This window comes from Gymnogyps californianus, chromosome 11 (assembly GCF_018139145.2).
Source record: "Gymnogyps californianus isolate 813 chromosome 11, ASM1813914v2, whole genome shotgun sequence".
Classification (NCBI taxonomy): Eukaryota; Metazoa; Chordata; class Aves; order Accipitriformes; family Cathartidae; genus Gymnogyps; species Gymnogyps californianus.
Genome location: NC_059481.1, coordinates 2,462,587 through 2,476,494, shown reverse-complemented (window position 1 = coordinate 2,476,494; position 13,908 = coordinate 2,462,587). Strand labels below are relative to the sequence as shown.

General features: G+C 58.2%; 1 protein-coding gene across 1 annotated transcript in view; it reads right to left on the bottom strand.

The window, feature by feature from the left end:
- Positions 1-13,908, bottom strand: part of CCDC33 (coiled-coil domain containing 33) — a 44,893-nt gene that overhangs the window by 11,278 nt on the left and 19,707 nt on the right. The window contains exons 6-13 of the mRNA XM_050903489.1: positions 13,647-13,756; positions 12,769-12,870; positions 12,477-12,568; positions 12,191-12,311; positions 8,026-8,155; positions 7,796-7,917; positions 7,450-7,521; positions 2,242-2,367 (exon numbers count right to left, since the gene is read on the bottom strand). Of these exons, the coding sequence (XP_050759446.1) occupies positions 2,242-2,367; positions 7,450-7,521; positions 7,796-7,917; positions 8,026-8,155; positions 12,191-12,311; positions 12,477-12,568; positions 12,769-12,870; positions 13,647-13,756 (875 nt within the window). The remainder of the gene's footprint in view (positions 1-2,241; positions 2,368-7,449; positions 7,522-7,795; positions 7,918-8,025; positions 8,156-12,190; positions 12,312-12,476; positions 12,569-12,768; positions 12,871-13,646; positions 13,757-13,908) is intronic.

Sequence of the window (13,908 nt, the reverse complement as noted above, 5' to 3'; positions counted from 1 at the left end):
ATGTGACGGAGCCGATGGCACATGTGCAGTGCTGGGAACAAAATGCCAGCAAGGAAAAAAAATGACATTTACTTCTCCCAGCCCCACAAGAGGCCCTTGGGCTTGTAAAACCCCCGGCGTCAACAGGTCAGGGAAATATGGGTGATGGGAGCGGGGAGAGAAAGGCTTGAAGAAGAAGCAAATGTTTGAAGAGGTTGGAGAAAACGCCCCCCTAATCGTTAAGTGCTGCTTGTAAATTATTCATCGACTGGTAAGAGAGGCACAAATCTATTCAGCGAGAGGGCAGGAGGGTAGGAAAACACGCTTAGGCTGAGTCCAGCGTAAACCTCAGCCTAAGGCCAGAAAGCTCGTCCAGCAGAAATCAGCCTCAAACCTCGGTAAGACCAAGGGGGGGTCTAATGTCCCAGCACGAACCTGCACAGAGGCTTTTCTGCTTCCGTGGGACCGGGGGGGCAGGGAAAGGTTACCCCATCTCCGACAATATTCCTCATCGCTTTGTTTTCCTCCCCCCCCCGCCTTTTTAATGAAGGCATTAACGAGCGGATCCGGAGCAGGACCTCAAAAGCTGCAGGGTAGGGATGGGGATCCGGGTTTGATCAGCCGGAGCGGAGTGGGAAGAAGTGACAGGACTGTGATCAGCCGAGTGCTCCCCCCCAGACCCCCCCCAGATCCCGCTGCCGGGGCGGGGGGCTGTCATGTCCTGGCTCCAATCCCACACGCACGCTCCATTAGTAGGGTGTCAGCCCTGATTCCCGGGGCTGTCAGGAGATGGGCTTTCCAGGGCTTTCCGAGCAAATCCCCCGCGCTGCAATGCAAGCGGAGTGAAAATAATTTGCGCTTTAGGGGGAAGAAAAAAGCAAAAGAAAGAAAATGGCTGTCAAAGGTTGGGGGGAAAAATAATCATCCTACCAGCAACGCTTTCTAGCATTTTTAGCCAGAAAAAGAGAAGATGCTCGGGCAGGGCAGGAGTGCCCAGGGTTTGTGCAAACCCTTTCTGGGCTCCCGTTGCCCCGCTCAGGCTTTAAAATTGGATGCTGGAAGCATCCTTGAGACCACTTCCCACCCTCCCTCGCTTTATCAACACAGGGATGCTCTTGTGAGGCTACAGCGAGCTGGATTTGAGGTTGCTCGGGGCATCGGCGCAAGCAAAGAGCAAAGCCGGGGGTGAAAACACATCGCACAGACCATGTAGTGATGCAAGGGCCTGATCCTGTGCAGGTCTGAAGGGTGCTGGGGCTTCTCGGGAGCCCCGGGGCAATTCTGGCAGTCAAATTTGGACCTCGCATCCTCATCGCATTTAAGCTGTGCTGTGGTACCCGCCTCCGCACGCCCCATTACGGGTTTCCATTAGGCCAGGCATAAAGCAGCCACCACGGCCACGGAAAAGAAAGCAATAAAGCTCAGTGGATTGGAGGAATTAAAACAGCTGGAGGAAAAAAAAAAAAAATAGCTTTTCTGTATTTTTATGGTTGTTATTTTATTGCTAATTTTCTTCCTGCTTTGCAGCCTGAATCGCAAGGAGAGGGACTGGGTTGAAGGTGGGGTTTGGGCAGCTGCTGATGGGGAAATTAGTGGGCTTTTGGGCAGCGCAGGGCCCCTCCACCCCTTCCCTCTCAGCTATTTAATAAGCAGAATTGGGGTTTAACGACCTGTTATTTTTAAAGCCAGATGGCCTAAAGTACGGGAAGATATTAGGACCACGAGGGCTGGGTTTGAATTCATCCAAGGGCTCCATTTATCAGTACAAAGGGCTGGAGGAGGAGAACAGCTGCCTTTTATTTTTTTCCTGGAGCCGAAAGGTATGAGCTGGAGGTGCCTGGGGTCTCCAACATAACGCAGCGGTAATAGGAGAGAATTTGCTAAATGGGTTTGGGATCGAGCAATTAGATCGAAGCTGGTGCATCCAGGCTGCTCCGGCGAGCGCTGCCCCCAGCAAGGTGATGGGACGCTGTCCCCCCTCCAGCCCCCGTGCCACCCCGAAACAGCCGGGGACCAGGGATACGAACACCGATGGAAAGGCTCCTCCTTGGGCACAACGCAAGAAATTATTGGTACCACCAGGCTACGGATAAAACCCGCCACTCCCAGCAATGCATATGTTAGAAGAGAGATTAAAATTGGGGATTTATGCCAGTTTTTCGGCATTACGAGGCCGGGTGCATGCCGTCGTGGAGGCTGGCCGGGCGATGCAGCGGGCAGGGTGCCGGCGTGGCATCGCTGGCTGCTCTCGTGGGTTCTTACCTGGCAATAAAATGGGCGCACGGTTGCTGCCCGCAGCTCTTCGCCCCTCTCGAGCGTGCCGCCGGCGGCGGGGTCCAGGCTGGGGAGGGCATCGCTGCCCGATCGGGTCAGGAACGCCGCCGGTCTCTGGGGAGGGAGAGGCAATGGTCTGTAGGATGGATGGATGCGATGACAGGAGCAAGGAGGGGGCACCCGGACTGAGCTGCCCCCACTGCATGTCCCCTCTCCCACCATCCGTGTCCCCAATATGCCACCAGGACTGGCGTGATGGGACAGAGCTGTGGGTTGGCCACGCTCATCTCATCTTTGCAAGGTGCAAGGGGAGCTTTGGGCAGAGAGGGGTTCCCTGGGGTGAACCAGCACTGGATGCACAAGGCGAGGAAGAGGAGGAGGAGGAGGAGGTGGAGGAGGCAGTCCTTCGCACTGAAACCTGTGCTGGTGGAAACAGCAGGTCCGTGCCCAGCTCACCCCGTCTCTCCCCTTCCCCGGGCGGGCAGGAGGCGGGTACCCAGGTCCTGCGGGCACAGGGGGATGCTAAAAGCCGCTTTGCTGCCTGGCGCTGCTCTCGGCTTTGGTGCCTGCCGGGTAATGCACCGCCGGCACACCGGCAGCCCCTGCCAGACCCCCTGCCAGATGCTGCCGGCAGCAGTAATATGATTTCCCTGCCCCTCATTTCCCGCGCCCGGCTCTGTGCACCCCGCTCTCCTCCCGCCAGCCTGGCTTTTATAGACTCCCCTCTAATCTGGTTAGAGGGGGAAGTCGGATCTAATGGAATAAACGATGGAGTCCGCGCACTCCTCGCTGCCACCTACGATGGCAAGGTCACGGACAGGGACCCTCGCCCTGTCCTGGCCATCCCGGTTCCCAGTATTGGGGCAGGTTTGGGTGCTGAGGACCTGCCTTGCCGCTGGGATCGTTGCATCAGGCCATGGCACCCCGGCACCCACCTATTTCACCACCCGAGGTCCAACCACCGTGACCTGGCAAATCCTCGGCTCCCCCCGCCTCCTCCCCACCTCCCAGATGCTCTCTTCGCTTCGCCAGCCGAGCAATCAGGCTGGGCGCCCTCTCCAAATTGGCTACGGGCATGGGCAGCGGCGAAGTGGCCCTCGCTGGGTATTACTCCGTGCCTGCGCCCGGCCTCGCCTCGTTAGTGCGGCTAACGAGGGCAGTGAGCATCCCCCTCTCTGCAGCAGGGGGGGAAGAGGAGGTGGCTGGAGGCGTCCCCGTGCCCTTCCTCATCGCTGCCTCATTAACACCATCAGCATCATCGTCCCCTGTGCCGCCGCATTTCATTACGCCGCCAGCCCCGACCTCAACCAAGCTCCTCCAGCATCAAAGCCGGGGTGAAGACACCCCCCCCCCCGCCCCACCACTCTCCCCCTCCCCGGGGAACAACGTCATGCAAAATGCAACAGTTTAAGGCTCTGCCTGCAATTACCGAGGCCGACGTACAGCTGCTGCCCGCCGCGCCGGAGCGATGGCCAGCCTGGCCCTGCCACCGTTGCCCATCGGAGAGCTGCTCGCTGGAGCGCACGTGCTCTTAATTCAATTAGCGCTGCCCTGAACGCTCCCCCGGGACCGGCGGGCGGAAACCAACCAATTCTCCTTAACAAAGACATGCCTTGGTTTGGGTTTTTTTTTTTTTTTTGATTCCTCGCTGGCTTGGCTCTCCCCGGCTAACGATGCTCCTTGGCCGGCAGCGATGCCATAACGCCTCTTGTAATCCGCCGTGCAATAAGAGGAATGGGTGATGTGTTTGATTGACGGGCGTCAATCGAAAGCTGGCAAGCAGGAGCTCGGCTGCCAGCAGTTCGGCTGTGCCGAAAGCCCTCGGAGGGTTTGCCGGCTCAGCGAGAGAAAATGCTCGGCAGGGAAGGGCGATGCTTCCCCAAAATGAGCCTTTCACCAGCTTCTGCATCCCCTGCAACGTGGTTTGGGGATAAAAACCCAATTTCGGTGCTCGCGGAGGACAAACCTGGCCAGACAGGCTGAAACAACGGTAAACACGTGGCGATTCCCCGCTCCCCAACCAATTGTAAACCCATTTTTTTGCCAGCCCAAAAGGGGTTTGATAGCCAGGCTGGCACGGTGACAATTTACACCAGGCGCCGATCTGCTTCTGGTTGTAAATGGCAGCAGTTACATAAATTAAGGCTGTTTAAGCAACGATATAGCCAGCCTGTTGATTTTTTTTTTTTCCCTTGCCTGGAAAAAAACAGCACTGGTTTTTCCCTTTTTTTCAGAGGCTGTCACCACGTGCCGGCCCGTCCCCAGACCCCATCTCGGCTGACATGACCAAAGGGCGCTCAGCAAAGCGGGTGGCAGAGGCTTGAGGTGACCACGAAGGTCCCGAGTGCCGAGTTAATGGGCTGAGCAAGGTGGGGTCGTGCCAAAACGAAGTGTAAAACAGGGCTGGTTAATAAACAGGGGCGATGAATAAATCCCTTAGGAATAAAGATGCCTCCAGTGTGTATTTTCCAGCCCTTGGATGGGGCTCAGCATCCCCTGGGCACATCGGGGACCGCATCCTGCTGACCCTGCACGTGGATTTGCCGCTGGCTACTGCATGGTCAAACTCATCTTTCCTGGGTAAGACACCAAATTTGGGGTGGAAGAAGAAGAAGGAAGGGAAAACAGGAGCCCTGCCTTGAGCCACAAGCCAGTACGGAGGTGGATGAAGTTGGCTGCAGGTTTTCCCCCTGCAACAGTTTTTCAGTGACAGCCGTTAATCTGCTAAAACGCCAGCGTTTTGCTGAAGTCTTTGATTTCTTTGTCTCCCTGAGATGATCAAAGTCTTTTGTTCTCCTTTGGGCTCCAAAGAGAGAGCGCAGGAGGATGAAGGCAGGGGGGAAACGGGCTGGGTGGGGGCAAACCTCGGGGTCTCGGTGCCTTTACTGGGGGGGGCTACAACCCAGCACTGCCCTTTCCCTGGGATAACACGACTCCTGTTTGCTTATCCCTGGTGTCGGGGCTCTTGGCTTTTAGTAAAGCAGCTGCTCCAAACCCTTTCCCTGTGGCTATTACAAATGCAGCAGGGTTTTGAGACCCTGCAGAAATACTGGGGGATGAGTCCTATTTATGGGGAGCCCCTTATCCCTAGAAAACCCTGGTGCTGAAGACATTTTCCCAGCACGGAGGGTCGATGTGAGCATCTGAAGCCAAGCTCGGGAGCATCCAGACCCCTGGTAGGAGTTGGTGAAATCCCTGCAGAGGCTACAGAGCAGCTGGGATTTACACCCGGCTCCGAGTGCACCGGGGAGTACAGATGGCCCAGGGTTTATTTAGCTGTTGTTTGTTATAAAAAGCCCAGCCAATCTAGGTTATGCATTTTCAGCTCTCTACATTAAAATCAAAAAAATAAGAAAAGAAACGAGATGGGCTCGGTGAGTCTGTTCTCCTTTGCCATCTGGCTGGGGAGAGCTGTGGGGCGAGGGAGCACAGGGCAGGATGGGCAGGGATGCTGGGGCTCCTCGCACCCCGAGGACGGGCAGGGATGCTGGGGCTCCTTGCACCCCGAGGACGGGCAGGGATGCTGGGGCTCTTCGCACCCCAAGGACGGGCAGGGATGCTGGGGATCCTCGCACCCCGAGGACGGGCAGGGATGCTGGGGCCCCTCGCACCCTGAGGATGGGCAGGGATGCTGGGGCTCCTCGCACCCTGAGGATGGGCAGGGGTGCTGGGGATTCTCGCACCCCGAGGACGGGCAGGGATGCTGGGGATCCTCGCACCCCAAGGACGGGCAGGGGTGCTGGGGCTCCTCGCAGCGCAAGGGCAACCCTGGTATGAAGGCTGCCCCAATGCCTCGCCAGGTCTGTTCAGGTCCTGTATTGACTGTCTTTGCCTCTTGGCCCCCGTTTGGTCCCTTCTTGCTGTCCTGAAGCCGAGCTCAGGACTAATTCATGAGCTGAGGACTTGGAAATCCAGCCTTCAAGCATTCCTGGAAGCCTGAGGCTGCCCAAAGAGGGAGAGGAGAGGCTCTGCCCCTGCAACTGCGACATCTTCCCTCCCTGCTGGGCTATCACAGCCAGCCGGCTGGGGCATCTTCCTCAGAAAATCCTGACTTCCAGGCGAGAAACAAGGGCCTCGGCAAAGCCGGGAGGAGCGGAGCCTGCCCTCACCCTGCTCGATAGCAGCTCGCTCATTGATTTGCATCGCTCTGGGTCCGTCTGCCCGGGCTGCCGCCGGTTGAATTAACCAGACACGGAGCCCAAGGGCGGCTCTGGCTCTCCTGTTTTTTGTTTCCACTCCCAGCTCTTACATGTATTAAGGAAGGCAGGGCTGGAGGGGAGGAAAGGGAGAGGTTGGAGAAGAGGAGAAAAAAAAAAATTACAGCTCCCAGATCAAAACAATAATCAGCTAAATGAATTCCGCAGCATTTTCCCGCATGACTGCGAGTGATAATTTAGTGCAGCAGCCAGCTGGAAGCAAAAGGATTAATTCTGCACTTAGTGACACCCATGTGAATAATTCATCACACGCAGACCCCTTTTCGCTGACCCCCCTGGGCAATCACTCCAAAGACCCCCACCAGCCGGCCCCGGCCCGCCGCGGCTCCCCGGGGACGGCGGGGATGCAGTCACCAGTGCAGCATCCAGACCTGTCCCAAATTCACTTTATGGGTAGGCTTTTTTTTTTTGCAGATGGAAGCAGAGGCTGGCGGCTGCAGTAATTAGATCGATCGGGCTCACAGCCGCATCCTAACCTGCCCAAAGGCCGGTCCTGGAGCCAAGGGCTAGCGGGGTTCCCTCCTCCCTGGGAAAAGCAGCCAAATTCCCTCCCTGCTGTGACATCCCTGGGGACCATAAATGCTGAAGGATGAAGACAGCTGGACATTTGTCACCGTGGTTAACCAGCCGGGCCCTTCTCTGCACGGAGACGGTGAACAGCCTCTTCCAAATACCCTGCCTGTGCTCTGCCTGCCCCCCTGCCTCCAGCTGGGATTTCCAGGGAATACTAGCACATGCCAAAAGCCCTGGGAAAGCGATGGATGCACGAGGGCAAGAACGATGCTGCTTTTTCCAGCTGCCTGGCGGCGCGATCCAGAGCCCTGAGCCAACAGGCACAAGGGATAAAACCCAGATCCAGCCCAGCTGATCCCCGCCTGAGAGGTTTGGAGAGAGGGTGGTAGCTCTAAAGTGCCATCTCCTGCCCTGTCCCCGTCCCCAGCCCTCTTTGCCTCGGGGTTCGCCACCCCCAGCATCTCACCTCCGATCGAAGGAGCTGCAGGCAGAGCCCCACGGTAGGGATGGCCCCAGACGTGGTTTTGAGGTCCGTGCCCTGGGGAGGCAGAGGAAGGGTCACAGCCTGCTCTGGCCTCTGGGTTTCTACCAGGGCTCTTGGTGGCTTTGGCATCACTCAGATGCCATCCAGGGGTCCGGGGCTGCGGTTCGGGGGACCCCAGCTTCCCGCGGGATGCTCGGGAGCTCTGCGATAGGCTGTCCACCCAGATATGGAGATCCCTCCCACCATGCCAGCAGCTATATGTACCATCACGTATAGGTACCATCACCGTGCCACCCTGCCCAGCATTACCCCGCAGCCCCCGGCTCACCTGCACGGCCAAGCCGTCCACGCGCATCCCGCCGCTCCGTGCCGATAGCTCCCGGAAAATGCGGCTGGTGAGGGGCAGCACCGAGTATCCCACGGGAACGAGGGTGCCTGGAGAATCCCACACTGGGGAAGGGATGAGAGCAGCCGGCTAGGGGCACGGCAGCCCAGGATCTGCCCTCGGCCAAACCCAGGGACGAGGGAGAGCATCCTCGGTGGGGTCCCCAGACTCACTGGCTTTGTACGGATAATATTCAATCACCAGGGCGGTGTCTTCGGAGAAGATGGTGGCCACGTCTTGGCCTTGGAAGAGGAAGGAGGTGTCCCAGGTCGGCTGCTCTGAGGGCCCGGCTGGTTGGGACATCTTAGGAGACAACAGGAAAATTATCCTTCAGATACCTGCTCTCTCTAGAGATAAATAAGCAGCCAGAGAGGAGGGAGAGGGGACGTGGGGGTAAAGAAAAGCACACCCTGTGCACCTGCATCCCATCCCTGGCTCAAAAGCAATCCCGAATCCCAGTTGCTTGAACTGGTTTTCACTGGGTCTTCGAGCTTGGCTGTTTCTCTCTGGCTAATCCCTGCCAGCATCTTCCTCCTCGCAGAGCCGGAGGAGGAAAACGGCACGCGGACCAACTAACCCATGCTTAAAAACACGATGGGAAGAGCCTGGAGGATGAGCGCTGATTCCAGGATGAGCCTTTTGATATCTGTTGGGCAACTGAGGCCTCACGCTCGGGAAAGAGGGTTTTGCGACGATATACGGACCCCGAAAGCCTGCTTTGCAGGCTTTCGGGGTCCGTATATCGTCGCAAAACCCTCTTTCCCGAGCGTGAGGCCTGGGTTGCCCGATAAATATCGAACAGCGGGCAACACGTTTATCCCCAGAGCCGCGATCTGTCGTTGGAAATGGCATCGGTCCATCCCCGCCAGCAGCTGCTCCCCTTCGCCTTTGCAGAGCCCCGCCAGCTCTCCAAAAGGTCAGCCTTAACGCCGCCTGCCCAGCGCCAAGAAATTATTGACAGCAGCTCCTTTTTAATGCCGTTTACTCCATCCCCTCGGCCAGCATCACCCGGCGGGGGGAACGAGAAGCCGATCGGCTTTTCTGCATCAGCACATTTCTGCTTCGTCGGGGAAGGTGGGAGGAAGAGCGGGGAAGGGGGGGGGGTCTCCCTCTGCTCACGTTTGGGGATGTTAATGGGTATTACGCACCTCGGAGACCCACAGCGGTGCATTACCCAGCCCTGGGGGCTGTTAGCAAGGGGAGCGCCGGGCTGGGATGCTTCAGAGCCCCAAAACACCTCCATGATGGGCTGCATCGGGCAGCGCTGTTAGTGCTGGCTCAGCACCGGGCTGGCTCTCTCAGACGGGAATTTGTCAGGGGCTCCCTAGCATCAGCTGGGATTTTTAGCTGGGATGCAGCTTGCTTTAACTGCAGGGAGCCCAGTCTGTGCCTGTAAGTCCTTAGGAAAAACCCACACGGACTGGGGTAGCTCCCAGCAGCCGGATCTGGCTCAGCACTCTCCAGCCGCTCCTTTCCTTTCCCAGCCTGCATCCCAGCCCACAGGGCTGTTTCATCAGTCTCAGAAAGCCCAATTTGGGGGGAAAATCTCCTAAAAAACACCAAACGCCGCCTCCAGTTACTTTTCCTGGCATCGACCTGTACAAGGCGCTGTGAGATGGTGCCGTTTTAGACTCAGCAGGGAAGGGAAAAGTCAAATGTGGGAGCATATTGCTAATTTGACCCCAATTGTCGGAGGTCCTGAGCCCACATGCCTCCTCTCACCACGACAGGGATGCGAGATGACGTTCCCGATTTCTCCCCCTGATTTTGGGGGCTGGGGAGGGGTGGGCAGGAGCGCTCGCCGGGGCCGGGCTGTCTCCCACCGGCTCGGCGGGACAGATGGATGCTCTGCGGCGGGGCGTCAGAGCCGATGCACTGATCTGGGCAGACGTCTTGGCACAACAACCGCCTCTGCCCAGGGCCACCTGGAGAAACACAACAAAGGGGATGGGGAGGAGGAGGAGGAGGAGGAAGGAGACGCCTTCATCCTCCTTGGCTACTCCAGCTCGTTTCCCATACAAAGGCTGGCTCAAAGGCAGCGTCATTGGCACGAGCAGAGGCAGAGGTGGCCAAGCCCACAGCATCTCTCCTGCCTTCCCAAGGGATGGGGCCATCCCCTGGTCCTCATGGCTGCCTGGCTGGAGAGTGCGGACCCCAGAAAAGAGGGAGAAGCTCCAGATAAGTGGGTTAAGCTGGAGGATCCCCAAGGGAAAGAGCCCAAAAGAAGATTCAGCTTAGAGGGGACTAACATCACGAAGGCTTGAGCTTGGTGGTGGGAGGACAGACGCAGCGTGGCTTTCTGTAGGAGGCACAGCCTGCTGCCCATCTACCCCACGCATTTGCCATTACCACCAGAATGTCCAAACCCATCCCTTTTGGTGAGAAAGGGGCCGTTGGCCCAACGAGAGCACCCAAGAAGAGCACCCAACGCTCTTGCAGGTGACTCTCTGCAGGTCTCAGCTAACTCCTGGCCAGGAAGACCAGGTGTCTGGGAGCCCCAGCCAGGCAGGGAAGGGTTAACCACCTGGAAACCCCAAACCCCCCTAAGTAAGAGGGGTACCCTGCTGAAGGTGAACCCAAGCGCCGTTCTCTGCAGACGCTGATGGGAACCGACAGGCGAGAGTCACGCTGGGCTGGCAGAATTATCGAATCCGATTAGCCTGCCCAGGAGTTCGCTCGGGGAAAGCCATTAACCTCTGGAACCAGAGCAGCAACGCTCCCTCCTCCTCCTCCCAGCCTTCCCCTAACCTTTCCTCCCAGGCGTTAGGAGTTCCTCCTCCCTGGAAAGGAACCACATCCTACAGGTGGGGAAACTGAGGCAGGAGGTGAGGGGAGAGAGTGGATGGGGGTTACACAGCTCCCCAGGGCAACCTGTCCCTGCGTCCCTGGGGAGACCATCCTCAGCGATGTGCAAAGACAGACAGAGCCATGCGGGCACGGAGAGGAGGAGGAGGAGGAGGAGGAGGAGGCAGCAGCATGCACGCAGGCCAGATGGCCAGGTTTAATCACTCGTCTTCCCGCGTTGGGCTCCCACGGCTCCGTGCTGGCACTGCCGCCTGTACCGGGGCTGTGGGGCTTGGCTTGGGCTCGCCCAGCGCCTGGGTACCACAACTTCGTGGGGGTTTGTGTATGTATTTATCCATATAAATCCAAAGGAAATTCATTTTGGCTGCATTTAGAGGAGAGAAATATCCCTGCTCTGGCTGGGAAACCGCAGCCGCAGGGTGCTGCATCCTGGAGCAGAGATGGGGGCGGGAAAGATAACGCGGGGGCAAGCGCACGGGGATTTCTTTCCTAATATCTGCTCCGGAGCCGGCGTGAGAAGCCCGTACCCTGAACCCATTGCCATGGTGGGGCTGGGGGTGCTGGTCCCAGGGGGGCCTAAAGCGGGTGCAAACCCAAAGCAGAGGGTCCCTGGTGCTCCCCCCGCCTCTCACCTGCAAAGAACAACCCAGGGAGGTGGGGGGGGGGGGGCAACAAAACAACAATTATTGTAATGAATAAAACGCACTAGCGATTTTTATGATAATTCACCGCCTCGTGGGCAACTTGGCATTTGGCCGGCCTCCTCTAAGTAATATTTTATTTATGGACTCCCCGAATGTGTTGATACAGGGCGTTTCGCTCCGAGACGATCAAAATTCAACGCACGGGGGAGAAGGACCGAGACAGAGCAACGTGTGCTGCGCCGGCGTTCAGGACCAGCTGGAGCCGTCCTTTCGGGACGGCTGGACATCTGCCCTCTCCACGCTTTCGCCTGGCACTTTTCAGAGGTGAAGGGATGGAGCAGGTCTGGTTTTGAGGGGCGGCAGCTTCAAGCTGGCTTCTGGCTCGGCTGCCCCATCACACCTCCTCCCTGCTCCAGCATCCCTCCAGTCCCCTTGCCTCTCCCTCCCCGCCAATTTTTTGGCAGGGCTCAGGAACAAAAGCGGGGCCCTCCTCCTGCTCGCCGATGATGCCGCGTGCCGAAAGCATATGTTTCCCTGGCAACAGCTATTTTGAAGATGTGCATCGCTAGCTCTCCCGGCGGTACTTGAGGCCCGGGGAGGAGAAGGTCTCTGCCTTCGAGAGGCGGCACTCGAGCCGGAGGCGTGAGCGGAGCAGGGGGAAAAACGAAGGACAAAGGGACAAACGAGGAGCTGCCTGTGGGTTTCTGCAGGCAGGGCGAGGCGGATGTGGGGACCGCGTCTTTGATACTCAAAGCATCGCTTTGCCCCCGAAGCTTTTCCCTGCACGGGGTGCTCAGCTCCCCTGCCGAAGGAGGGATGCTCATCTGTACCCAAGTGGGACGGATGCTGCCGGACCCGTGCATCCCCGCGGATGCACTCGGCCTCATACCTGCGGGCAGCCGTGGTTGGCAGCTCGGGCGATGCTGAAGGCTGCTGCCGGAGGGTCTGGGAATGTGATGGTGGTGGGGCTGATGCTGGGACAGGAGATGGGATGCTTCTCCATGCGGTGCCTGAGAAGAGATGGAAAGGGGGAGAGTCAGCATGTGGGGGGCCACAGCCGCTCCCGGCAAGCCAAGTGCTGTGGGAGGGGGCGATGGCACCAGGGATGCTCGGGTTGTCCCAAGCCCAGAGCCCCCCACCCATGTCACCAGCAGCCCCCCACAGCCGTCACTCACTCGTACTCCCGAACATTGGTCACAACTCTGGCCACGGCGACGAGGGCCCCGGCCGGGGTGGCCAGGGGGGCCGACAGCCCCTGCAGCAGCACCTGGGAAGTGGGGGGGGGGGTGTCCATGGTGAGGGGCCAGCAAATGTGGTGGAAAAAAAAAGCTGCCCTAAATCAGCATCAACGGCTGCCGGAGCAGGAGACAACATGCAGCAGCATCCTCCCCTGGTCAAGATGCTCTGGTCCATCCCGGACCCTGCAAATCTCCCCTGCCACCTCCTGTCCCCAGGGCCACCTCTCACCTCCAAGGCCACGTAGCTCAATCCATCGCAGCGAGGGATGAAGCTCCCTTTGCGGATGACGGTGACATGCAGGACCATTCCTGCGGGGTCCCGCGTCCTCGGCTGTTTGCGGAGGAGAGCGAACCATGGGAGGAGGAAGGGTCAAGGCCACCAAACGTGGGCCCTGGGCGCGCAGACAGCCCATCGCTGACAATAAAGCACCAACTGATAATTAAAGCTCACTGTCCCCCGGAGCCTTCCCGGAACAGTTCAATATAATAAATCCTTCTGCATTTAAATATTTAATCGCTCACAATCTCTGTGTATGGAAGAGGAAACTCATTTCTGCCAGCCAGAGCATAGGTGAGGCTGATTTGGGGGATGTATTGAGTGAGTTTGTCAGGTCTCAGCTGTACTCAGCTATCAGCCAAGTCCCCGGGACTGTTAATATGTTGGGACAGAGAAATCCTCACTGAGGGGCTTGGGAAGCGGCGTCTCTCTGGAGCTGGGTACCTGCTTGCATTAATTAATGCAGTGGCCCCTGTTTAACGAACACTCTGATGTGTGGCCGGGCCCCGCATCTCCTTCCCCAGGATGCTGAGGGCAAAACCACTTCCCAGCTTGCAATCCCATCGCTTTTCCTCCACGTTTTCCCACCGGAGATTTAAAAAGCCCAGCACAACGCCTGCCTTGTTCCCACCTCGCGGGAAGCCCGGGCAGCTCTTTGCTCACAAGCCTCTTTGAGCACCTTCCCCAACTTGCCAACTTCAGGTTTCCCACCGGGATTACGCCGTTACACAAGGGTCCCTTCGCCCACAACCCTCAACTACCGCTGGGGTGAAAATCAGAGTTATAAGCAGGAATAAGCAGCGGGAAGGAGGGGCAGGAGCCGTACTTACCAGCACCAGCCTGCAATGGTGGGGCTGGAAGGGCTGGAGGTGCCACACCGGCAGCTGGAAGGTCCCCAACGCCTCCTTGGTGGCTTCGTCTGCCACAGTGAGAGTCAGGGCTGGAAGGGAGAGGGTCGGCCATCAGGATGAGTGGGGCTGGCCGTGGGGTTTGGGGAAGGGGAGAGCAGGTGAAGCGATGGGGAGAGGTTTGGGGGAAGGTCTGGGTGAAGAAGGGACAGAGGCGAGGGGGGGATTGATTCATTTTCAGCAG